Source organism: Abrus precatorius, unplaced genomic scaffold, assembly GCF_003935025.1.
Source record: "Abrus precatorius isolate BTA unplaced genomic scaffold, Abrus_2018 Scaffold7, whole genome shotgun sequence".
Lineage (NCBI taxonomy): Eukaryota > Viridiplantae > Streptophyta > Magnoliopsida > Fabales > Fabaceae > Abrus > Abrus precatorius.
The window spans coordinates 24,367,581-24,395,489 of NW_020874417.1; the positions used below are offsets into that span (position 1 = coordinate 24,367,581).

General features: G+C 32.3%; 3 protein-coding genes across 3 annotated transcripts; 1 reads left to right on the forward strand and 2 right to left on the reverse strand.

Annotated features, from left to right (window-relative positions):
• Window positions 1-2,592: 2,592 nt before the first annotated feature.
• Window positions 2,593-16,760, forward strand: LOC113872934. The gene is made up of 8 exons (XM_027510836.1): window positions 2,593-2,744; window positions 2,840-2,988; window positions 3,059-3,165; window positions 3,430-3,495; window positions 3,747-3,829; window positions 15,767-15,813; window positions 16,226-16,304; window positions 16,412-16,760. The coding sequence occupies exons 1-8, from the start codon at window positions 2,688-2,690 to the stop codon at window positions 16,499-16,501; spliced, it is 678 nt and encodes a 225-aa protein (XP_027366637.1). The 5' UTR covers window positions 2,593-2,687; the 3' UTR covers window positions 16,502-16,760.
• Window positions 16,761-18,338: 1,578 nt separating this feature from the next.
• Window positions 18,339-19,331, reverse strand: LOC113873760. The gene has a single exon (XM_027512061.1). It carries the CDS (start codon window positions 19,329-19,331, stop codon window positions 18,339-18,341), a length of 993 nt encoding a protein of 330 aa, XP_027367862.1.
• A 1,605-nt stretch (window positions 19,332-20,936) lies between these two features.
• LOC113873716 (calmodulin-like protein 4) lies at window positions 20,937-21,320 on the reverse strand. Its single transcript, XM_027511976.1, has one exon. It carries the CDS (start codon window positions 21,318-21,320, stop codon window positions 20,937-20,939), a length of 384 nt encoding a protein of 127 aa, XP_027367777.1.
• Between the last annotated feature and the right edge of the window lie 6,589 nt (window positions 21,321-27,909).

Sequence of the window (27,909 nt, forward strand, 5' to 3'; positions counted from 1 at the left end):
AAAGAGAACAAATTAGATACAATAGAAAAAAGGGATCAAAATAAAATAGATATTTTTTCTCCTATTTTCTTCCATATTAATTCAAAGTTAAATAAATTGAAAAACAAAATTCTTATTATTTTTTTTAATATTCATTTTGATTCTTTTTTATTATTTTATTATTATTTTATATTTCGCATATAATTATTATTATAGTTTCTAATATAAATAGAATCTTTTTCTTCTAATATAAATAGAATTTTATAGATTCGACTAGTCCATAAACTGCGAAAATCTTTTTTTTTCCTATTTCTATCTCGATGAGCCGAAACCAAAGCTTTAATTTTATGTTGAGGAATAGTTTGAATAAATGCAGTAATTTGCGAGAATCCAAAAATATACTATATTTACAATAATTTAATTTATAATCTATACAAGAAACAATTGCTTCTTAATCGTAAAATAGTTGCACAAATAGCTATATTAAAAGAGAATTGTCTTTTTATGATTGCCAACGAGCTCATAAAAACTAAAATTTCTCGGAGACTAAGCTCCGGAAAGGTATAGAATAGAGATTTGTATGATAAAATTAGAATTCATATGATAAAGTGATCAAAATAAACAACTAAGTTGAATCAAAAAAAGATTTATTCTTCTTAACGGATTATCTTTTTTATTACAATATAACAACCTAAATTGAATTGTTGTAGTTTTCGAACAAAACATCAATCCACGTTTGATTTGAGATTAGATACAAATTTGAATTCAATTAAGGAGTAACTCTATTTTTTTTATAAAAAAAAAATACATATGCTTGTGACAAAAAGGAGACGTCACAAGAATTTTGTGAATTCATATTAATAGTATTGTGTATAATCAAAATAAAGTGAATTATACTTTGATTTGTTTTATCAGTTATTTTTGTATTTACTTCATTATTGTAAATGGATCTATTTATCATTTTTTTTATTTCAGAAAAAGTTGTATATTGATCCTAGGAATACTAATGATATATAGAAAGATATCTATGTATATCCTTTTCAGGAAAATTTAAAAAAAAAATGGAATCAATGTGTCTATTTCAACCCTCTTTCCCTTTTTATAATGGACTCTTTCGAATTTTTAACGAAAAAAAATGTACTAAATTTATTGAACTAACTTCTCATTGATGTATTGCTTTCATCGAGATCGAACACAAATCACAATGTAATTTTCTTGTTTCGGACTTCCTCAATTCTTTTAGGTTTCTTTTCTACTATGAGTAAGGATAAGGATCTGCCCGATTTTTATTTGTACATATAGGACAAATATTATAATACCATGTCTTTTTGTTACGACTTATCTCTTCTCTGAATTTATTATTTCATTTTTTCTGTAAAATATATGATATGATAGAAGTAGTAATTGTGGATATATTACCAATTGGTTTTTTCTAAACAGAGTCTAGATACTTCGTTATATTGGTCCAAGCAAGCCAACCATAAATTATTTTGAATTTCGAATAGTAATCTGAATACCCCTCCAAAAAATAAAAAATCGATCGAATTGCACTTCATTACACTTTACGCTCCAAATTTTGAATGATTCAATCATTCTTTTTTGGTGGTGAAAGAGAGGATATCTCAATCGGGGGGAGAACGGGGAAATCCCGTATGACCAAATATATCTGACAAGTCGCACTATATATCAATCCAAGATGCATTTCCTTCTCCAGGACTTCAAAAGGTTACTTTTGGAACACCAATGGGCATAAAATAGAGAAAAAAAGAAAATAAAATAATATATTTAACTTTAGTGTGGAAACGTAAGAATGGGTTAAGGGAAACCACCGGAGCCGTAGCGAAAGCGAGTCTTCATAGGGCAATTGTCATTGCTTATGGACCCGAACCTGGGTGATCTATCTATGACTAGGATGAAGCTTGGTTGAAGAATCAGCGAATGAGTTGTGGTTAGGGGTGAAATGCCACTCGAACCCAGAGCTAGCTGGTTCTCCCCGAAATGCGTTGAGGCACAGCAGTTGACTGGACATCTAGGGGTAAAGCATTGTTTCGGTGAGGGCTGCGAGAGCGGTACCAAATCGAGGCAAACTCTGAATACTAGATATGACCTCAAAATAACAAGGGTCAAGATCGGTCAGTGAGACAATGGGGGATAAGCTTCATCGTCGAGAGAGAAAAAGTTTTTGGAGTTAGCTCACCCTCACGGGATCGCGATCCTTTGTCTCGGCCATTGTAGCACGTGTGTCGCCCAGGGCATAAGGGGCATGATGACTTGACATCATCCTCACCTTCCTCTGACTTATCACCGGCAATCTGACATATTTCTATTCCTATAGATAAAGGTAGGGTGAAGAAGACGTAAAGAATTCTCTTCTTTTTAATATGTTATTATAATTATATGGATTATCATTATCATTTATTTTATTTATATTTTAAATTTTATGATTGATGTATTTATTAAAAATAGTTTCTCAAATACAAGAAAAAAGAACATTGAATAAAATTTATAATAGAGCGGCCCAACAAGAAAAACCGTCGGCATAGTTGGGCCTAATTTCTTTTGGTGGGCCCACTGGTGGAGTAGAGAGTGAGAGAGCCTAGGCCACACGAATGTAGACTGAAAAAAGGGTGGGAGGTGGTGAACTGAGCCGGAAAACAGAGACAATTTTAATCTAAATGGCCATATTATATGAATCATAAAAGCAGGAAATGGCTAAAATATGCTGCTTTAGTCCTCCTCTACCACCCTTGCACTTGCACAACCAGGTACTACATACTGACAGTCCAATCAAATTATTCGTATATATATCTATACAGCTGAATTCAGATTGTCAAATTCATCGATCACGTTGAACTTGCAGTTGCAAAGGAACAGACCCAAATCCGATACAAGAAAGACTTATGCAAGTTTTAACAGAGAAAAACTAACTGAAACCCCTCAGATTTTGAAAATAGCGGTTAGCGGAGTGACGGAGCTCTTGAGGCTTTTCTCTTCTTCCCCTCAAACAAGGTCTTCACTCCGTCAATATCATCAACATATGTATTATGGTTGAGTCTCACTCTCATTTATTAACATGCAGCGTTGTGAAGAATGGAGATAGTAACATAGATGAATTCAAAGCTTCCAGCGTCGATGATGTTCTAAGGATCATCAAGTCTGATTATGACAATGCTTATTTTGTAACAGGTACCCTTTTTTCCATTTTCTTTATTTCCCTCTTTACGAACATTTTTTTACTATTTTATTCTCGCTCCCTATTTTAATTTCCATTTGTTTTATTATTACGATAATGACATCAGCGTCACTGTTTTTTTCTAGCATGTTAAATATCTTTTAATCTTTGCATGCATGTATTATGAAGAGCGATCGTTCGTGCAGTAATGAATAGCAAGTTTTTAGTATAAACAGCTAAATTAACGGACACGTTTCTTACTTCTGTTTGACAATTAGGGAACTTCACTTCTTCAATTTATGCCGAAAACTGTCTCTTCGAAGATCCAACTATTAAATTTCGTGGTAAGAATCATGGGCATGTCTTTCACCAGTAACTACTATCATGCTAATCTTTCTTTTGTGCTTGGTTTGTCTTCTCTTCTTCTAGTTATCCTTCATCAGTAACTTGATCAGTAACTTCAGTTATAAACTGCAGTCACTATCTCTTTCTGTTTTCAAATCTCAAAAGAATTAAAGGGAAATAAATAAATACGTAAATAAAAACATTTTGAAATAGTGTCGGTTAACTGAAGCAATGATGCATTATGATACAGGTAGGGAGTTATATGCTCGCAACTTGAAATTGCTTGTTCCCTTCTTTGACTGTGCGTCAATTAGACTACAAAAGATTGAGAAGGTACATATTCTCTGCAAACTGACATTTTATATTAGTTATAAAACCAGGAAGGGGTACTTTCTTGAGACGGTAGATATTCTCTTGTCTATTGAGAAGGTAGATATTCTCGTCTAATGATGCTCATTTGTGGAAGAGAAAAGTGTACTCCTTTGGATTTCCTCATTAAAAACATTTAGTCACTAGACTTGTTTGGGTTATACATAAAATGTAGTTGAAGAAGATTCACATAACTGGAAGTGATCTATTCATGCTTAATAAACGCTCTGTTTTTGGTTACTGTTAAGGCTAAGATTTTTTAAAGTAACACCTGGAGGAATGTACCAATTGGAGGCAGGGGGAACATGGGACTTAGCGTTGGACAATTTCCATGGGCAGTAAGGTATTAAATAAACTGCTATCAAAATGATAGAGTGAATAATGGAAAAAGGAAGGATGCGATGGTAGTATTATTGAATCAGTATGAAAAACACTAAGAGTCTCCTGTAAAGGAATAGAAGAACCCATAAATATTCCAAGAAAGAAGATAACAGAATTATCAATTCATGCACACCCTTCTCTTGCCTCATCCTTTCCCTTATACTCATTTCAGGCTCCACTCATAGTCACGTAATTGAGAGTTAGTTACTCTAGGCCTTGCACTTTATTGCCCTTGCCTTTGGATTTGCAGCTACCTGTCCTTTCTCTTTTTCCTCCAATTTATCTTTCAAATTTGCCCTTGCCTTGATCTTGATTGTTCTTGTGACAAGTACTTCCTTTTAGTGTTTGGACTGTTGTAAATAGTTCAGATCCTTATTAGTTAGTTAAGGTTCCAATTATAGGAAGACAAGTGGTTTAGTTGTATACTAACTACCCGAAATTGAAAGTTAGCTATTTTATTATTATTAACAGCTCATTAAGCTGAAATTCATTTGTATTCATTCACTAGTATATAAGAACCAGTTTATTCACATTAACTTTAGTGACTATTGTTGAAATCTCTCTCTAACTCTCCTCCTTCCTCTCTGCATTATCTGCTTCTTTCAATTGTCTGAGTGTGTGTGCAAAGTGTTAGAGAACTTAGAGTTCCTACAGTGGTGTCGAGAGCTAGGTTACATTCAGGGACAAGATTGTTAACAAATGGCATCAAATGGTCAATTTCCATCGAATCTGCCAATTCTCACAAGAAAGAACTTTAGCAGATGAAGTGTGCAAATGAAAGCACTCCTTGGATTTCAAGATCTGTTGAAGATTGTTGAAGTTGGGATTGAGACACCTAAAGAAAATGCATCTGAGGCTCAAAAAGTTGTGTTTAAAGATTTGAGGAAGAAGGATTGCAAGGCCCTGGTGATCATTCATCGATGCGTGGATGATTCGAATTTTGAGAAGATAGCAAGTGCATCTTCATCTAAAGAAGCATGGAATATCTTGAATAAGGCATATGTTGGAGCTGAAAAGGTCAAGAAAGTAAGACTTCAAACATTAAAAAGGCAATTCGAGTTGTTGCAAATGGAGGAAAATGAGAATATAGATGATTACTTTGCAAGATTGCAAGTCTTATGAATTCTATGAAGAGTTGTGGAGAAACCATCACCGATCTCATTGTGATTGAAAAGATCATGAGAACCTTGAATCCCAAATTCGATCACATTGTGGTTGCAATTGAGGAATCAAAAAATCTTGAAGATCTGTTAGTCAATGAGTTACAAGGTTCCCTTGAGGCTCATGAACAAAGACTAGCCGAGAGATTTTTACAGGCCCCACTTAAGGATCTAGTAATGGGTCTATTTGTAGAAGGATTGGTGTCTGAGTTTGTTGTTAAAACTGATTTTCTAGGTTTCCTTCCTTGTTTACCTATTGTGAAAAAATGTTTAAGGGCTCGTTAGAGAGAACCCTTTGATCTCATGCACTTAATTTTTGTGAAGAAAACTGTCTGCCTTCTTCATTTTCTCAATCCTTTAAATATTCAAACTTATATCAGAAAGAAAAATAATTGCTTAGGAACTATTTCCTTACTAATAAATTCCAATCCTATTTGTTGCGCCTCTTGTAAGTGATGAGGATAGAAGATTGCTGCTGCTGCTTGTCCATAACAGAGATCAGTTGATAAACCATTTGAACAAGCACTTCAAGTGCAACATAGTTCAATAAATACTAATGGTGATTGCAGTAGATGAAAACGAGGGAGAGGAAAATACAAGAACTTCAAGGGAAGAGATAGTAAAGACAACAATACAAAAGAGTATACTAAGGAAAAATCTGATCATAAAACTGGTTTCTACAACTAGAAAAGAGGAGGATTCACTTGAACTCGAGGAAGAGGTGGTAAAAAGGAAATGGGATAAGAAGAGTATAGAATGTAACATCCTCATTTTCGCTCCCTCCATATTTGCGAGTGTAATGCGATTTTGGTTAAAGAAGTTTTGAGATAAAAGTATTTATTTTATTTCGTCCAATAATTTGTCGATATGTGTTTGATTTTTTTTAAGAGATTGATCTCAATGCTTTGGATTATTTAAAAATCTCATAATTATATTTGAGTTGTAAATGTTGTATCTACTAGCAAAGGTGGTGTAGTAGTAGAAGGGTTAGTCCTTAGTTTGGAGTTGGAAGTCTCTAGTTCAAACCTTAACAAGATCTATTTTGCTTCAACAAGGTTTTTCAGAAATTTAATTCATAGAATGAATTGCGAAATGACCTTACTATCCTCAAAATATCATGCATGCATGAGATAGGTGGCAAACCTAAAAGATAGGTGGCAAGCCCTTGCATGTGTGACTCCATGTGGCAGCCATGTGTCGAAGAAGGAAGAAGCTCTTGCATACGTGAAGGTGGCAAGACCTTACATGCGAAATGCCATGTGTTGAAGAAGGAGCCCTTACATGAGCCATGTGTGCCTTTACATGTGTTGAAAAAGAAGGGAATGCCATGTGTTGAAAAAGGAAAGAATGTGGCATTTGGTGAGAATGCCATGTGTTGAATGGTGAAGGAATGTGGCATTTGGTGAAGGGGTGTGGCATTTGGTGAGACACCTTTCTCCCTCACCATGTAAGCTCTCCTCACTCTCTCTCTCTTGGTTTTCTCTTCTCTTCACCATTTCTCTTCATTTTCCGGTGACCTTTAGGCTGGAAACCACCACCCTTCATGGCCAAAGCCTTAAACACTTCCCTCTCCACACATAAGTCAAGGTTCTTGCACCTTCTCTATGAAAAAACTTGAAACCTCTCTCATTGCATCCATTGTGTGAGACATTTTTGACCCTCTTAACTTGTTTTTCTGCATCCAATAAATGCATATTTAAAATGTGCAGTGGAAAAGCTTTCAAATGAAAGTGGTTTCATTTAAAATGGACATCGGATTCACAAGTTATAGTGAAATCAGTGAAATTGCTTCCTTACTCTACGTTTTCTGCATTTCAACAATGAAGGAGGCAACTTTTTAATTTCTGTAGTCTCCAAATTTGACATGCAAACCTTCCTCTGTATTCCTTGTAGAAATACCTTTCCAATGATATATCATAAGTCTTAATCCGATATCATTTACCCCCTCAATCGCCTAGAATACGTGAGTACTTTTATTTTTACATTTTTCTGTAGAAACAATGTAAAGAACCAATTTTTATGTCCTCTGTACTGATCTCTTTTAATCGAAAATTTTGATTTTCATAAAATACATGAAAATATCTTTCCAACACATTATCGCAAGCTTGATTCGGAGTCCATTTCACCACTAAACGACTTGATCTCATAATTATGACCCAATTTGAATTCTGCTGGTCCAATAGCCACGTTCTTGAATTTCTGGGAAAATTTCATGCAGACAAACTGACATGTAAACCTTCCATCTTGTTTCTTATTGTCTTAGCTTTCTGACGCACTTTGTGCCTCGTCGATCGGACTCCAATTGATCAAGATATGCACAAAATGGTGAGACGCATGCAAAGTTCAAAGCTTCATAGAAAAAGTCTGTGTTTTTCACATTGTATGCAATTTGTTCTGCATATTTCGCTTGCTAAACCTCCTTGTTTTTAACTTGACCTTATTCCTTCACATTGTACACACTTCATTAGCTTTCTATAGTCACTTTTGGAGTAAGATTTGGAGCAAAAATCAAGGAGAAAAACTATCTTTCCATGCTATATCTGATTCTAAAAAAAATTTATGAAAACAGTGAAAAGAATGTGTTTTTAAATCCCTCTTCATCCAATTTTATGAACATTCGTAAACACTTATGAAATCCTTGTAATTAGATCTTTCCAACAAGTTATCTTAAGCCCATTTTTTTATTTCATTTGCTAAGTCAAAATATTGGGACAAGTGGAAGTCTCATTTCAAAAATCAGCAGACACACACTGCATTAATGTGAGTGCTGCGACCAATTTGTATTTCAAAAAATTTGAATGAGCACATTTTTATAAACCTCAATGTCTTAGCTTTCAAACAAAATTGGTTAGATTTGATTTGGATCACAAATTAACGAGGTATGCAATTTTTAATGAAGTTGTCTCAGAATTGCATTTTCTTTACTAACAGCAGCAAAAGTCTTCTTTTTGAACCACTTGCATGTGATTTTATTGACATGCATTCACATACTTGTGTTCCTTATGACATAACTTTTTCATCAAGCCATATTGTGTGCAATTTGAAGTCCATTTGATCTTTCAACGACATGCATGAACTAAGTATCTCAAATCTGTTAGAACAATCCATAACAATAGAAAAACATCTCCGTAAAATTGTTTGCATGAAAAATTATTTTAAGAACATCTCTATAATCCTTAGGGTGTTAGTTTTCAAACCCTTTTTGCAGAACTCAATTTGAAGGTCATTTTTTCTGCTTTTGGTCCAAAACTCCCAAGCTGCCCAATGTGAAATTTTGCAAAACATGCATGTGGAAAACATTTTCTAGCCATGTTCCTATATTCTAGGTTATATAAGCTTTCTAACAAGCTATCCCAAGTTTGATTTAGATTCCATTTGCTTCCTCAGAGAACGAGGATAAGTCAGCAACTCATTCTCTGAATCGTCACAGTTTTACCTTTCTAAAAAACTATTCTGAGCTCAATTTGGACACCATATCACTCAATTACCCTCCATTTGGTAAGTGTACCAGAACTTGAAATTCTAGTTGTTCAAAACTAAGCACCCTGTTGTACCGATATTGTTTTTAGCTAATAAAAAAAATTATTTGACTTAGTTTAAAACGTCCTCTAATGAACTTTGTGTTTGTTTCTTTGAATGAGAAATGCGTCGGTACCTCACACGCTTCATTTCGATTCTAAACACCCAAGTTATGGGTTCAATCGCAAGAACTGTTCAGAAAGGACGATTATCGATCCCATTGAGAAAAACATAAGTACAACCGAAACAAGGCTGGAAGTGGAGTGTCTTTTCTCACCAAACTGAGTTACTCTCTAAGGTGAAGGGGAGAAACTTTTATATGACTAGAGTTAGGAGTTGAGGGAATGGATAATAATACACTTGATGAAATTATGAATGTTGTGTGTGGTTTAAAACTCTTGAGAATTTCTCACTCTCGAGTTTATAGACATGTATTTGATATTGAGATTGATATGTTTGTTTATGTTACTGTGGTGCACATATATGTGTGAAATTGTGTGATTGAATGCTAAGTTAAGCAAATCTTAATGGTAAGTTTTAGACTTCTGAACTTGATATATACCAGGAAAATGGGAATTGTCCTTTACAGCATAGCACTAAGTACACCAAAACTAGTTGAATGAACTAAATTATAAATTGACATGTATATTCTATCACCTAGTAAAATCAAACCAGACTATGCTAGATAGAAACACTTAGACACTTGATTCTTGATAATTTAGAAAAGGATATGACCCCTTAATCAAATTGTTGCTTAGAAAATCTAATAAACTAGCAAGTCCTATGACTTTAAGCTATGCTAAGTTTAATCATCCTAATCTATAATTTTATTTAAAACAAGCAATAAGCAAGAAATTGGACAAGTTTAACATGTACTCCAATAGTGGATGAAAAAGGAAAGAGAAAATGAAGTTTCAATTTAGCCATCTGACCCTTTAGAAAATTTAATTAAATGTGTTATAAAACAAGAACAAAATGACTTAAGTTGTGATTTATAAAATACTAGTCATGTTAACTATACCAGTGGATTTAGAAAAATAATAGCAAAAATAATAAAACCTAAAATTCTTGTATATATCAAAGTGTCTAATAAAAAGATTGAATGAACTACTATAAGGAAACTTAGACAAACCTAATGTAGGACATTTACGAAAATAAAATCCACCTTTACTGGTGATGATTGAAGCATTGTGGTTTTGAATATATTATTATTTGTATATGCATAAGTCTTGCACACATTGTGACATTTGAATATGAATGTGATGATTACATGATTTTAAAGTCTAGTGTGACACATGTGAATTGGTGACCCAGGTTGGTTGAAAGCATGTAGAAATGCATAGACAGGTAGATTGAGGCCCCCATTGTGATTATGAGATCCTAAAAGGGTGTGTATACGTTAATGAGAACGCTTAGAGAGAATTGACATGTAAGTATAACCACACTATTGAGTCTAGCCACTTGCTTGTATTGGACCTAGAATTCGTAATAGAACCTTAATGATTAAATCAAGGAAAGTAAATGTTTGCAAAAATCTAACATCTTTTCAATCATGAGTAGTAAACTAACTAGGTGAATACAATTGAGAATTCAAAGAAAGAAACAAGGCTAGTGAGCTAGGGACCCTTAGTGGATATGCTTGAAAGCATTGGTATAAGTATATGTCAATCTCTTGTGAAAATTGTCTGAATAGTTGAACATGGAATTTTGATCCTGGATTTAAACCAACGCTTGAATGCTTGATGTGAAACAATGAGATATTAATCCTGATTTGAATTGGCGCCTATGTGCGTTACATGGAGATTAAGCTCCAAAGAGAGGTGAACTATTTATATAGCAATGGGTGTGGATACCTCTCCCCTGTGAAGGAAGACACGAGGTTATTTTATAACTGTTGTTGGAAAAAGATAGGGAGGACCTCGATGTCTAGAGGATTTAATGGAGTTGGATGACTTACCAATAGCCCTATGAGTATCCTAAGTCCCAAAACTCTGGCTGGGAGTCTCCACATGATGTTCCTTTATCCTGACCTTTTCTTGAAGCTTATCATGTTGGTCAAGCTAGATTAGTCGGTGGAGGTTCAAGTCCCCATCATATATGCGAAATGTAGATTGACTAGTGAAACTCTCAACAACTTCCGATAATAAGAATGAATCTAAGAGTCACATGAGCATAACAAATGATTTTAAGCCAAAAAAAAAGTCAGCATATGCATATGCATTATAGTTTACCATTGAATTGTAAATGAATGAGGTGCCTGCTTATGAATGAATGAATGAAGTTATTTATATTATATTAGTTGAGTTGATTTTTGAAAATCAAGGTTTTATATAAGTTATACTTTTTTTTTTTAATTTTTTCTTTCCTTCCTTTCAAGTCCTAACTGCTTTTATGAGTATTTGAAAAGTATCATCTCTCACTTTTATTCTTGTTTTGCAAATCTTCAATGTTGTGTCCAAGGGTACAAGTACACTCGAGGATTTTAACAAGATTCCATTAACAGGATTGCTACATCTAGAAACACAGTTGTGTTAGTTGGATCGTGGTCGCACAAGGGGATTCTTATACACATATGGAATTCCATAGGTTATATAGAGTTATTAGAGTCAATGGGTGAGTAATTCTTTGATGTTGTATTTTACCAAAATTGATATAATACTAGTTAAGGATTTAACATTTACCTTGTGAACTAATGTGGTATGGGACGTTTTATGTCTTGTCCGAATGTTAAGTCAATCTCTAAGACTACTAAGGAGAAAAGTCTGACAAGTTGCTTGTAATTGAAAGTGTGATTGCTTGATTAGAATATACATATGATAGATTGTGTGAAAATGATTTACCAAGATAAGACTAAGAATCAATTTAGTTTGGGTTAAAAAAATATTTTTTTGGCATTTTCGTCATTTGAAAAAAGGTCATTAAATAGAATGCTACACTTGTGGCAAAAGAGGTCATTACTCTCATGGGTGTTGGCACAGGGACAAAGAACATGATGATGAGGCCCAATTGGCTGCAGAAGCTGATTTTGATTCAGAACTAGTGCTGTTGATGGTCATTACAAAGACAGGAGCTGATAGTGATGAACACTAGTACCTGGACACTAGCTGCTCAACCTATATGACTGATCATAAGGACTGGTTCTTGAGCTTGGATGAGTTAGTGGAAAGCAAGGTTAGATTTGCTAACAATAGCACACTTGGTGCAGAAGGACTAGGCAAAGTCTTGATCAAGAGAAAGGATGGCAAGGAATCCTATATAGAAGATGTCCTCTATGTCCCTAGTATGAAATGTAATCTCTTAAGTTTATGATTCACATAAGAGAAGGTTTTGAAAGTTTATGATTCACATAAGAGACTTGTGCTCAAATCTCCTTGGTCCAGAAATAGAACCTTTAAAGTAGGTATTCAGGTACTTGAACATCAATGTCTCAGTGCTGCTACAAGCAAGGGGGAATGGCTATGGCATTACATGCTAGGTCATCTAAATTTTAAAGACTTAAGTCAAATTCATGAAATGGTTAAAGGTGTTCCAAAGATGAGGTTGCCCTTGGAGAAATGCAAAGAATGCTTGGAATGCAAGCAAACCAGGAGCACATTCAAAAAGTTTGTTCCTATTAAGTCAAAGCAAAAGCTTGAGGTCATCTATTCAGATGTATGTGGTCCTCTACAAATTGAGTCTCTTGGAGGAAGCAGGTATTTTGTGACATTTATTGATGATTTGACTAGAAAAACATGGATTTATATGATTAAGAAGAAAAGTGATGTGCTTACTATTTTTAAGAAGTTCAAAGCACTTGTAGAAAAGCAGTGTGGGACTCATATTAAAATTTTGAGGACTGATGGTGGTGGAGAGTACACCTCAAGGGAATTCAATGAGTTCTGCGATAAGGTTGGTATTTGTCATGAACATACACCATCCTACACACCACAACACAATGGTGTTGGACCATTATGAACATGATCAGGAGCATGTTAAAGTGCAAGGAACTGCCACACAACTTGTGGAGTGAAGCTGCTGCTACAGTAGTATATCTTCTGAATAGATGTCCCTCTAGAAGATTGAAAGATGTAACACTTGAGGAAGCTTGGACAGAAACCAAGCCTGATGTGAATCATCTCAGGATATTTGGATCCTTATGCTATAGACATATTCCTGATCAGCTGAGGCAGAAACTTGATGATAAAGGTGAGCAAGTGATCATGATAGGTTATCATGCAACTAGTGGTTACAGATTACTTGATCCTAGGAAGATGAAGGTGATGGTCAGTAAAGACATAGTGTTTGATGAATCTGAGAAGTGGAATTGGGAAAAAGACTCAGCAGCCAAGTCAACTAATATAGTGTTTGATGAATCTAGTGATTATGATAGATCAGCTACTGATATTGGAATGAATCCAAGAAGATCTCAGAGGATCAGGCAGCCTACACGAAATCTAAATGATTATGAGACTTATGCTGATGATGAAGTGAATAAGGATGGTGATTTAGTCCACTTAGCTCTATTTGCAGGAGCTGAACTAGTAAATATAAAAGAGGGCTTAAAAGATCCAAATTGGATTTTTGCTATGAAAGAAGAGCTCAAGTCTATCGAGAAGAATAAGACTTGGGACTTAGTGTCTCTACCACAAAAGAAAAGGCTTATAGCAGTGAAATGGGTTTACAAGATAAAGAGAAGTTCAAGTGGTGAAATAATCAAGTACAAGGCTAGACTGGTAGCCAAGGGATTCCTACATAGGGAAGGTGTTGATTTTAGTGATATTTTTGTACCTGTGGCAAGAATAGAGACAGTGAGATTTGTGGTAGCCATAGCTAGTCTAAAGGGTTGGACAATGCACCAACTTGATGTCAAGTCTGCATTTTTAAATGCTCCCCTTGAAGAAGAGGTATATGTTGAGCAGCCACTAGGTTTTAAAGTAGCTGATTAAGAAATGAAAGTCTATAAGTTAAGGAAAGCCTCGTATGGGCTAAGAAAAGCTCCTCGAGCTTGGAACAAGAAGATAGACAGTGTGCTTATTGAGCTTGGATTCTCAAAGTGTATTTTAGAACATGGTATATATGTTAAAGGTAAAACTGAAGCTGAGCTTATTATATTGTGTCTCTATGTTGATGATTTGCTGATTACTAGCTATAAGGCTCATGAAATTGCCAAAGTCAACAACTTACTGATGAAACAGTTTGAGATGACAGATTTAGGTCTCTTGTCCTACTTTCTTGGTATTGAGTTCAAGGAAACAGAAAAAGGAATTCTTATGCATCAAAGCAAGTATGCAGAAGATTCGTTGAGAAAATTTAGAATGTTTGATTGCAATATGGCTACTACACCTGCAGAAACAGGACTGGTTGTGAGCCTGAAGAGTGAAGGTGAAGCTGTTGATGTCACCCTACACAGACAGATTGTAGGTTCCTCAAGATACCTATGTAATACAAGGCCAAATTTAGCCTTCAATGATGGTCTGATAAGTAGGTACATGCAAGCTCCTAAGACTCCTCATATGATGGCTGCAAAGAGAATTCTTAGGTAAATCAAAGGTACCTTGAACTATGGAGTTTTACTTCCTAAAGGCATAAACAGAAAACATGCAGAATTGGTTGGTTTTACATTTTCTGACTGGAGAAAGGATAATGATGATAGGAAGAGTACAGCTGGGTACATCTTCATGTATGGTGGTTCACCAATCTCTTGGTACTCAAAAAAGGAAGATTCAATTGCCTTATCAACCTGTGAGGCTGAATATGTAGCTGTATCCATGGGAACATGCCAAGGTTTATGGCTTGGGAAGCTGCTGAAAGAAATGAAAATCCAAGAAGAAGGTTATGTAACTCTACTGATTGACAACAAATCTGCAATAAACCTTGCAAAATATCCCATAGGTCACAGCAACAGCAAGCATATAGAGAGCAAGTAACACTTCATTAGGGACAAAGTGAGCAAAGGGAAGATTCAAGTGGCTTACTGCAAGTCAGAAGAAAACCTAGCAGATTTTCTAACCAAGCCCATGAAGAAGAGCAAAGTTGAAGAGTTTAGAAGCAAAGTCATAATGAAAGCTTCATAGGAATGTGAATTATGGGAGATGTTGTAAATAATTCATATCCTTGTTAGTTAGTTAAGGTTCCAATTATAGGAAGATAGGTGGTTCATTTGTATTCATTCACTGGTATATAAGGACCGGTTTATTCACATTAATTGTAGTTACTGTTGTTGAAATCTCTCTCTAACTCTCCTCCTTCCTCCCTTCCTCTCTGCATTTTCTGCTTCTTTCAATTGTCTGAGTGTGTGTGCAAAGTGTTAGAGAACTTAAGAGTTCCTACATGGACTTCCGATATTCTGTAGTTATGTGTTAAAAGTGATCAGGTTTTATAGGTGTAAACGAAATTATATTATGCCAAGTTTGAAGGCCCCACCTCAGTAGTATATTATTGGACCTGAAACTTTGCATGACAGAGGATCTTGACCATTGAAACTTTCATTCAATTCCACTTACCTGTGAAGGTCGTTATCCATTCCATATGGTCTTGATACTTTTATACCCGTTTGTTGTGGAGTTTGGACCCTTAAAAATGATCTATTTCTCTCTTTCTCTTTGTTAAGTTCTTTATGTCTTGCTTAGTAAACTGAAAATCCTGATATTTTAACTGGATAATCTCGGGGCTTTTGTCCATGTAAAAACTAAACACCTTATCACATTGGACTTCAAAGAGTTAGAAGGTTTATTATTCTTTTTATTTGTTGTCTATAGAATTTCTTTTGATCAGTCTCTAAATCTAACTACACGAGAGGCATTGGTTTCTAGAGAAACAGTCTTCTTCATACCTTGCTCATGATATAAATTCATAAATGCAGGATGTTGATTCTGACACAAATTTTGTGCTGGCATCTTGGAAACTAAGGTACATATCCTGCTCCTTGTGTGTGTTAATGTAACATCCAATTTTCCTTTATCCAACACTTTATATCCCCTCAATCTTGGGATAAGGTTTTCAAGATTCTATATTTCTATCTATCTATATTTTCATATATACGGCTCATATTAGCTACCAGTTTGCCACATTGTTCAAATAATGATAATATGATTCTGAGAGCAATGTGCTGTAATTCCATTGTAGAAGCAGTGCTGTTATGTTTCTGAAAATGCATAAAAGTTTTGGAATCATTTTTAACACAAACAAGTAGTTTTGTGCTAAAACGGTCCTTGAAGATTTTCTGCACCACTGTAATGATAATCTAGAAACAACGCTTATCGTCACTAATAAAATTCTCAACTTCTTTGTTTTAATTTTTTTTGGGGGAACTGATATACAGGACCAACATAAAGCTTCCTTGGAGGCCTCTGATTTCCATTGATGGAAGAACATTTTATGAGTTAAATGGAGATTTCAAAGTCAGTATCAAAATGTATTCTTGTCTTTCTGCTGTATATATATTTCCATTTATTACTACAATTTGAGATACATATTAACTAGTGCTCCCAAGTTTTTTGCATGACAGATTGTTAGGCATGTTGAGAGATGGAATGTTTCTGCACTTGAAGCAATTCTGCAGATTTTCACCTTTGAATTTGAAAACTCGGGCGGTTGAATGCCATGAAATTTTGCATTCACAAGTCACTCTTTATTGGTCTAGTCAATGGGCATCACTTGGTTAAGTTAACTAACATGTATTTCATGAAAGCACTGATGATTCTTAATTTATGCAGTGGTTAAAGACGCCATTGAAGCCTGTCAATTTTTCTGTATATCTTGCTTATTTTTCCTCTAGGTGTAACTCCAACTAGAAGTATTTGCTAAATAGTTTATATAAATAGATCAACCCAAAACATGAAAAAACGAAAGTTTTGCGCTAAAACTTGACAGAATTGCAGGATATTAAATTTTTGTTTTTCAAATTTTAGCTTCAATGCAATGCTGCATTAAAAATAGAAACAGTCATCCGATAAGTACATAGCTGTCACAATTTTTTTTTTTTAAATGTGTTGAAAATACACTAAGAAGGGAAAAAAATATTCCATATTCCATTTTCCATCAAGTCTTTTGCCCTCTCTATACTTGCCTGCGGCCTGTAAGAAGTATGGAGTAATTCAAATTATCAATTGAAGGATCAGCTTTTATCATTTGCATCATAAGAAGTGCGCCTGTTTTTATAATGATGGGGGTGAGAGATTCAATTTGCAATACAAGAGTAAAGAGCATCTTTAGACTATAAAGTTCAGGGCCATAATGCTGTTAAACAACCATTTTGCTATGAGACTCCATAATCATTTGCCTCTACTATCTCAGACAAGTGAAGCACAGCCAGCAAGTTCAAGATTACTTTAAAATATCTTAAAGCTTGAAATTAAACTTCTTTTTACAAACAGTATGACCCTCACTCATAACATCCCAATACCAAACTTCAGTGGACTTGGTATGAGTAGCTTCTTTATACCATCTTTTGGTTGTGGTTAAATGATGAATGTTTTGTGATTGCTTTTTGACCAAACAGTATTCTATATAGCAATAGAGATAATCCAAGGAGTTCAAACCAGGATTGAATTCATGCATGTTAATTCATTTGAATTCATTTAGCACAGAATATAGGATGATGGAACACGATGACTTAGGAATGCAATCTCTAAAGATGTGGCTCACTGTTTCAATAGCCAGCCCACTCAATGAGTCTATGAATTCGTTACGCACAAGCTCTGAAGCCCGGGTTACTTTATTATTAGAAAATGGTAGGAGTAAATAAAACAATCGTGTTGCAGAGAATCTCCACCAAGCCCATGCTCATCTTTAAAGGAAAAATATTGTTTATATCTGTATTCTGCATACCATATGATGGCTATTGGGGTCTATGATACTGCTTTGGAATTATTAAATCTTGAGAATCCAAGGTGGAATTGTACACTGTATGTGTGGACGCCTGGTTGCAATTTTGCTTGCCATAAACTTTAAAGTGTCTATATATATAGACACATATATTAAGCGGTACTTTTGTGTCGGAACCTTACCCGACTCATGAGTGTGCCTTTTGAATTTGGTTTCTGCATCGGGAAATTAAACTGAAGCAACGTCAAGAATTCAAAATATTGTGATCACTATTTTAGAGGGTACCCATCGAGATAGACATTCAAAGATTTTATATTCTTTTGTGGGTGCAATCACTGTTACATTTTTATAGAACTCATCCGAGCTACATATAAAGTTTCACTATTTTGTTATTGAATCCAGAAATGAATAAACATATATAAGACAAATTTCAGATAAAGAAATTGCAAGAGAAATTACTGTACAAGAAAGAAAGGTGATTAGGTGAGTATACAAGAAAATGCTTTGCTCGCAAATCCAGAGCAATTCAAAGCAGAAATCCAATGAAAAACACAGAAGTTGAATTAATAATCACAATTTGAAATCATAAATGTGCAAAATTTCAAACTCTAATTTCTCTTCCAAGCATAGAGCAACAAAGAGAACCCACCATTAATCCCACACGATCTGGTAGATGAAGAGCAGGAGCTCCTCCCACCATCACTGCTCTCCTCCGTCCACTGCCACACGCCGGAGCTCGACGGCGAAGGTAACAGTGTCATGATCGCCGGCGACATATTGGGTCCCACCAACCTCTTCTTCATCAACTTCTTCTCTGGACCCACCATTTCAGGCCACACGGCGCCACCGTCACCTACTTGAAACACAAAAACACCATTGCCATTGCCATTTCCATTCTCACTATGATCAACCACCCAACTCAACACGTCCCAGTAGAACTCTACTTCAACGCCATCAATGAAGATTTTCTCATTCCCTCTGAATTTCCATGCCAGCCTTTTCACCACCAAGTGAACTTCACCATCCACTTTCACTCTCAGCACATCTCCATTGCACAATTCAATCTCTATTTCGTGTTTGGAACCCATGAACTCACCTCTTGACACGTAACTCTCGCTCCCAAACACGTGTTCTCTCCTTGACACAAGACTTTGTTCACTCACACTGTGTTGATGATTCGTAAACTGCATGAGAAGATCACCTAGAAAGAATTCAAGTCTTCCATTGCAGCAGATTGCTAGGTAGAAGCATGATTCTGGCTCAGCACAGTTTTGAGCACTAAACTGTGCTCCGGCGAAGTCCCAGAAAAGTTTGATTTTCCGAGAATGTTTGTGGGCCCGGCTGAGGTAGATGGATTTGGATCCTGGTCTTGTTCGGAAGAATGAAAAAGTTGATGGCTTGAGAGGTATGGTAATGGAGAAGGTGTGTGGGGCGTAAATGGTTAAGGAGTGAGAGAGAAGGGTTCTGGACCAGGTGAGGGTAAGGTACGTGGGAGAGTTGCAAAGATGAGTTTGGTATATGCAGGTTACCAGATTTTGAGGCACTTGAGTAATGCTTGAGCTTGATGGTGTGTTGGGTTGGCTGAAACAAGCTGGGATCATGTTGTTTTGTTTGTTCCTTCTTGGTTTGGACGTGTGTGTTTCTCAAACCATTTAGTTAGTGTTTGGTTAGCTTGTTTTTTAGTACTATGGTATGGGAGTGGATGAGTTTGTGTTATTGGCTTTATGTGCTTAGGGGAAAACAGCACCCTGATAGCATGGGGTAGTTAAAATTTGGACTCGTGTGTGTTTAATGTTTTTAAAGGTTGTTTGGGAGGGTGATTAACTTTTTCTCATCTTTTAATGATGAGAACACAATGCTTTGTTTGATATTAAAAAGAAAAAGGGGGAGAATACGAGGCTTCTATCATCACATCCACAATCATAAACTCCAGTTGCTAAGACTTTTACATACAGTTTCCTGTTGGCTTCCTTGATTTGCGCCTTTGACAAGGCTTGAATATTGAAAAGCCTTATTTATGGACTCATATGCTAGTGAGCTGGGCTGCACTTCCAGGCTCCAACTTTCCAAGTCATTCCTATTAAACAATGAAGAGACGGAATTAACAATTATGTTCCATGACCCTTTTATTTTTTTTGAATGATTACTTTCTCAGTTCCCGTGAAATGATATGTCATATATCCTAAGCTAGAACTTTGAATTTTAGATGCATTGGAAAATCAATGATCGGGGTACAAAGTAAGTTTTTTGTACTGCTATCTTAAAGTGTTTTTGTATATTTTTAAAACATATTTTTAAAATATTGCATATATAAAAAAAATAAAAAATAAAAATGTAACATATCATAAAATAAGAGTGGGAGTGTTAATTCTCCACATTATCCCGCTTTCCATTAGACAGCTGACAAGCATATTAGAGTGTAAAATCTATATTTTAATTTTTTATAACCATTAATTTAATTAACTGTTATTTCATTTGCGTTAGACGTCTAGCAGTCTTTTTAGCTTCAGTTCAATAAATTCAATGTCTTATCTACTTATTGTTTGGAAGAGAATGATAACTTATTCATTAATTAATATTTTATAAATATAACTAATTTTAATTTATAATTAATAGACATTCACGATTGGTTGTAAGAAAATTATTTGCAAACCAAACATATATATGTAACCTTCTATCATGCCACCATTGTAGTCATTCTTCTAAAACTATTTATTTATTTAGCGTATATTATGCTTCAAAATTTAAAGTTATTTGCACTATAAGCGTTGCATTGAAGAAGAAGGGGAAAAATTCTCAAGTTTATATACCTAAATTACCCTTTTCCACCGAATCTCCTCACCAGGACTTCAAAGTTCAAACACCATCCATCTCATGACCAAAACCAAAAGGCACAGTTTTTTTCTATAGCTGGGCAAATCTATCAGAAACAATTGATCTAAAACCATCATCAGATTTTCTGTTTTTTTTTTTTTTTTGTCCATGTCAGATCTGCAGTTACTAATGAAAATTTTCATGACACAAAAAAATGAACTTTTAAAGGCCCAAATGAAGTTGAGTCCCTCAACAAAAGGAACAAACAATTGAATTCTTGGTGAGTATAGCCATAGAAAATGAAATTAAATGTACAAAAAATAACAAGAAGAAACCTAAGTTAAATAAACAAAGAAACATATATGAATAAGAATATGAAGATACATATTAAATCAAGAAGGAGATGAGCGCGTTGCCAATTCATGTTGAACAGCCTTGATGAGTAAGCTATCTTTGCCAAGAACGACAATGATGGGAGAGCCACCAATGCCACGAGCAACTGCATGCATAATCTCAGTCATTAAGGACTTGAACTCTTTGAGATCGAGTGCGCCATTTCCATCTTCATCAAACCTCTTGAACATCTCTTCTTGTGGCTGTGATTCAGAATCTAAGGCCAAAAACATCCCAAACCCACCACGGATTTCGTCACGCGAAAGCTTTCCATCGCCATTCTTGTCTATCATTGCAAACCATTCATTCACGAAACCATCAAACTTAGCCGTGTCCTTTACGAACTCTGTTACGGTGGAGCTGTTCACAACTGCTACGCTCATTCTAATTTGGAACACAACCCCAATGATTCTATTTTACGTTAGATGATGACGGTTAAGGTCGCAGGATAACAGTTAGCGGCTCTTGTGTTGTGTTCTTCTTCTCTTCCCATATTTTTTTTAATTTTTAAAGTAACGGTTGCCCTAAGTTCACGTTTCCAATGGTTGATTACCCTTTCTTTTAGAACACTACATCTTACCAACGTCGGACTTCTATTTCTTTGAAAAAAAAAATAAGTTTAATTTCTTTCACCTTTTGTGACTATAACTTTTAAATTGTTAAATAAAAAATTATTAGATATTTTTATATTTTAAAATAATAAATGTTTTCAATTTAATATTATATTTTATTGAATATTAAAAGAATTGTTAGAAAAAATAGTAAGAGAATACATTAACTTTTTTATATTCTTTTAACTTCTACATTTTACGTATAAAAATTTATATATAACAAAATTATATTAAAATTTAATGAAACTCAGTATTATTAAATATTATAATTTTTAATAAAAGATACTATTAATTTGTAATTATGCGTAAATTTTGTATAAGTTAGAAAAATATTATTATTTTACTAGGCATGAGCAATGCGGAGGAAAGAATATGCTGTTGCGTGTTTGATAATATGAGTAGCTGGACTTTCTTAAGCATATGGATCACTATTTATTTATGTAATGCCTTTAAGTTTGCTTTGAATTCAAAGTACTGAACAGACCAAGATTAACGAAAAATATCATTCCCTTCATTTTCTTTTATTTGTTTAAAGTTATAGCGCATCAAATGAAAAATATAATTAAGGTTTTAATTTTACAAGATATTAATTAATTCCTTTATTATACTTTCATTATATTCTATATAATTAGAGGGATGCTGATTATTAAAAAGGAAAACATAATTCAAATAAGACAAATTAGTTATTTGTTATTAATAAAAAATAAAAACATAATTATTAAGTGATACTGTAAAAGTAAACTTAAGTTAAAAATTACTAAAATGTCAATAAAAAAAGAGAGTAATACATCGTTTTATAAATCCTTGAAATTATAGACATGTCAATTTGGTGTATATAGCATTTACAAATAATATATACTAAAATTTAAAATTTTAAAAAAATTATAAAAACGTGGAGCAAGTATCAAGATTCAAACATAAAACAACTAAAAATTATAAAGTATAAAAAATTGCTAATGGTGATTTTTTTAAAATATATTAAAAATTAAAATACCAATTAAGGTAAAAAAAAATTCATTAGTAAATTTTAAAAATTTATCATATTTCTGTAATTTTTTTTAAAAAATATCATATTTTAGTATTTTATTTTTTATTTTTCCTCATAAAAAATCAGAAAAATAGTCTTTAAAAGTATTAGAAATTGATCATTTTTAATCTTTGCAATTATAAATTTAATTATTTTAGTTCTTTAAAATTATATATATTTATCAATTTAATCTTTAAAGTATGAAAAAAATACTCTAAAAAATTATATTTAAAAAATCATTTATTTTAGTTTCTAAAAATACACGTGTTTTTATAAATCATAAAATCGGTCCTTAAAATATTAATCATTTTAACTGTTAAAATGATATACTCTATCAATTTAATCTTGAAAATGATGATAAAAAAATTAATTTTAACAATAAAATATTTTTTGCTAAAACCATAGATACAAATAATTAGAGAAGGTACTATAAAATGAATCTGTTTTTCTTAAAATAAGCAAGTTCTTAAATATAAAATAAAGTTTACCAATAACAACATCAATTATCGTATTCGGTCCGCAGCAATTTATTATTTTGTTTTGTTTTATCAAGGATGATTGTTATGTTTTATTATTTATTAAAAATAATCGTTGCTTGAATCACCTGTTCACTTCAAACGATTAAAGAATAAATAAATTAAAAGTCAAAACATCATATTTTAACATGAATTTATTTAAGTTGTTTATCAACTCCTGAGTTTTATATTATAAATGATAGTAGTAATTTGGTTGGCAAGATATTTCTACAATGATCCTCTTTTATAATTAATTATGTATATTTTTTTAAGATTAAAATTGAATTACATTAGTCTAATTTTTACTTTTTTTGTTAATTATATTTTAAACTTTAAAATTAAAATTATTACTTAATTTTTTATTATTTTATATAAACATTTAAAAATTTCATAAATATTTATAAATCATTTAGTCCGCCAGGTAGCATTATAAATTGTATTTTTTTTAAGGCATATTGTCAAATGGGATACATACAGATAATTAGCACGTATATTTAGAAGGGTTTTGTAATAATTTTTTAATAAATTTTTAAAGTAAAGTAAATATTAAATAAAAAATTATATATATTTAATATTTAAAAATTTTACAAAGAATTCAAGTTTAGTTGCCGTTAAAACTAAAATGTTTGAATCTATCAATCTGCAATATTCCAAAATGAAAATTGCCTGTAAAAAATATCAACTGGCCAAGTTGAACGAGGGCCAAGCAATGATTCAGGCTTCAGCGATACATTGATAACATTGTTTCTAAAATATACAAATTATGCAGTATATACATATAAAGTTTCATACATAATAAATATAATATTCTAATGAAGGGTTCCTTTTGGACATTAGTAAAAGTAAAATAGAAATTAGAAATAATTGTTAATTATCATAAATTGCTGTCCATTGCCTAGAAACAGAAATAACTTCAATTTCATTCTCTTCCTTATTATTATCTGTAAAGAAGAAGTATCAGATACAATACGTGATGCAAAATCAAGTATCGACCTGTCCATGTACATGCTTGTACATCGATTATCAACTTAATATTTTAATGGTCAATTCAACCAATGTTAAAAACCATAATAAATATTTTAAAAAAATATAAAAGATGATGAAAATTTTAAACTTTTTGTAACAAGAGTGAATTTAAATATAAATTTTAATAATTATTATCCTTTTAAAAGTCACACACCGTCTTTTAGAGTTAAAAATTGTCACTTACATGGCAAGATGAAATTAGAACTAGTAATGAGTTTGATAAATCAAGTAATACCTGTTTCTGTTGTGCGTTGAATTTTATGCCACAAAATTGAAAAATTATGAGGCACTCACCAGGCTGACACTAGCTATTTCCAGCAAGTTGCCAAGATAAAAGACTGATAAACATATGCAATTGTAACAACATTGTCAAATTAACAAACAAATAGAAATATTGGAGATTATAAAACATCAAGAAACATATACACAAATTACTCACTGAGGAAATGCAAAACCATATGATCAATATGTTTGCTTTGTGTTGAGTGGGAGCTCTCTTCTTTGTCACATCCATTAGCAGATTCACAGACATCTTTTCTTTTCTCTTCAAGAAAGTGAGAACAACAGTCACTCCTCCGACAATGACGTATGTCAGGGTGTGTCCGTACTTGCATACAGCGTGTTCGGGGGTCCATTCATGTCAGTAAGGCTATTAATTCATGTGCGTGGCCAGCTTTGGGCCAAACCTTGATTACCAGTAATGCCATTCCTTCATAATGTCCAAGCTTTAGGTCTATTTTGGGCCCAAGTGGTCCACGCAAATCAAAATACTCTTCCCTTGCCATCCATACAAAAACAATTTTGATTTCATGTCTTTCTTTTTTAATTTCTCCTAATTTAGCCATCCTCAAGCTTTATTATTCTTTGACTAACAAACTCTGCATTTACTTTTCTTTAGAGATTTCTGAACACCGATTAAGAATATAATCAAAATATTTTTTATCTTCTAAAAACAGTGCATGCATTCCACCCTCGATCGATCGGCTCCTCCCCAGAAAAATTTGTGTTATAATCTTATTTCATCCATCAATGTCATCATCTTCTTGTCTTTTCACTGCCACGTGAATTCAGTAAAAACAAAAAAAAGATAGTGTAGACTCGTAACGTTTGCTTAAGTCCATGCTTAATAATTAATGTCGTGTATAACAGTATCCACTGTTTTGTGACGAAAGGCATTGTTAGCTTAAGACTTTAGTGCTGTTTGTCCCTTGATTGAAAAGAAGCACGACAGAATGGAAAAGCATGAGAAAGCTGAGCGTTCTGGTCGTAGATTTTGGTAGTCATCAATATCCCTTTGTTGTTAAGGATATGTCAATGTATGTCGGGACAAATCCAGATTGTCAGGTACTATTTTATTCCTCTATTCATCACTTTATTTTTCTTTATAAGAGGGTTATGCAAAAATGTTTATGTGATCGTAATTTTTGTGGCGATGGCATTCTGAAAAGTTACATGTTATAGTCTTGATTATTAAAAAATATATATTTTGTTTATTATTAATTTATATTAATAAAAACTTATCAATTATCTATAAAATAAATAAATTTATTTATTTAATACATAAATTATCAATTTAACTATTTTATATTATGAACATTTTTATAATATAATACAAATGTATCAGATAAATTTATTATTTTTTATTTTATTAATTTGTTATTTATTTTTATAAAGAAGATAAATAAAATAAAAATAAAAACAAACACATTAATATATTCTCTAACATACTTTTTTTAGATATTTCTTAAGCATTAGTTAAAATTAATGTAAATTTCACATACAAAAATTTTATGAATCTCGCTGCTAACTTCATTAATTTTTTATTTTTTTAAATTTTTTTTAGAAATTTTAAAATTAAAAATACGTTATTAACACTTGTAAAAATCCTCAAATCATTTCTTAAGTTTATATAAATTAAGGTATTTTAGTTTTTAAAAATTTTAAAAACTATTGATTCTTAATTTTTAAATATAAAATAATAATAAAAAGAAACTATAAAAATACTAAAATAACCTACTTTCTTTGCAATTTTCCATTCTTTTCGTTTGGAATAAATCTCTTTAATTTCCACTATGACCACCGACACATTTTTACAATTTACCCTGCTATCTTTCACACTGCAATACTCCCACTAATTTTGAGAATTTTTAAATATATGAAAAGTTATTTATTTAAGATAAGTATTTTATATTAATTTTAAAATAAATTAAGCGACTTCATACAAATATAGAGGAGGGAAGAGCAATATTAAAATAAGAAGCGATTGTTTCGTTCACTGTTGATGAGAGATTATGGAGTCCCTTTTCATTTTCTACTCTAACACTGTTGAAGCCTTATTTAAACAATCTACTTGTTACATTATAATGTTTTTTTTCCCTAAAAACCGATTAGTCCAAATCGAGTTAAGTAAAATTAGCATGAACATGATAACTTTTGATCCAAAATTTTAGCACAATTATATTCTTATAATTTCAAAGTTACAACTTCTTGTCACACTGTAACAATCTTTTGACGAGGAATCTATTATGCATTTTGAACACGCTTTTAAAAAATTATAGAATAAATACTTCATTGTAGATTTATTATTTTAATTTATAACCAAAATATTTTTTAAAATTTTTAATAATTTATTTTAAAAAATATAAAGAACCACATCTATAAAAATAAATTAATATAAATAACTTATTCTTCTAATTTATATTATGTGTAATTGTATTCTTTTAAAGTTTTTTCAAGGTGATTTAGTTTCTTTGCCTTTAAATTTTTACAAATTTGGTCATCTGATTAAATTATATTTAACTTAAAAGTCACCAATTAAAAACATTAAATTTAACTCAATAAAAAAATCTCAAATATTCTTCTTGTTAGACTCTAATCTCCTATCTTTTATATATATATATATATATATATATATATATATATTATAATTTTATCAAAATTTCGCTAAATTTCTAGCTTCTAAGCTTTTAAAATAATTTTCATATTCCATATCAGTAAAATTTCACAAAATTTTGGATTAAAAAATTAACTTTTAAATAGATAAAAAAAAAAAGAGGTCTATGCAAATTCCAAAAATATTTGCATAATTTGAAGAATACAAAATTTTAATTAACTATTAAAAAACTTGAAAGTTAAAACCACATATAACTCAAACTAAAGACTAAAAGCATAATTAAAATCACATTTAACTTTTATATTTTCTTTTTATTTTATCTTATCTACTAAACAGAGACTTAAGACAATTAATAAAATATTGAGACAACTATGAATTCATTATTAGAGAAAATTTGACTGATTTGATTTTAGTCTATTTTTATTTGACATCTCATTTTTAAAAAGTTTAGTCTGATTTAAAAGTTTATTTTTAACCTAGTTGATGATATAATGTTTTAAAGAAATAAAGAATATTTTTAGATAATTAGTTATATTAAATATATAAATTTATATTTATAACAAGGGTATCTCCCAGTTGACAATTAAAGGAAGTATAAAAATAATTGAAATAAATTTAATTTTTCTATTAAGGTAGTGAATCTAAATTTATATATAATTAGTTAACGGATTTGAAACTTTTAAATAAAAGAAAATACCAGTCTTGAGACATTATTAAAATAATAATAATAATAATAAAACAACATAAATCTACGTAATAATATCATTATATCATTTGCATTTACTTAAATAACTTAACCGTTAAATTTGAAAAAATATTTTTTAAATAGTCTACAGTATTATTAAATTGAGTAATTTTTTTTAAAAAAATAACGAAACACATAAATTTGACTGACAAAAA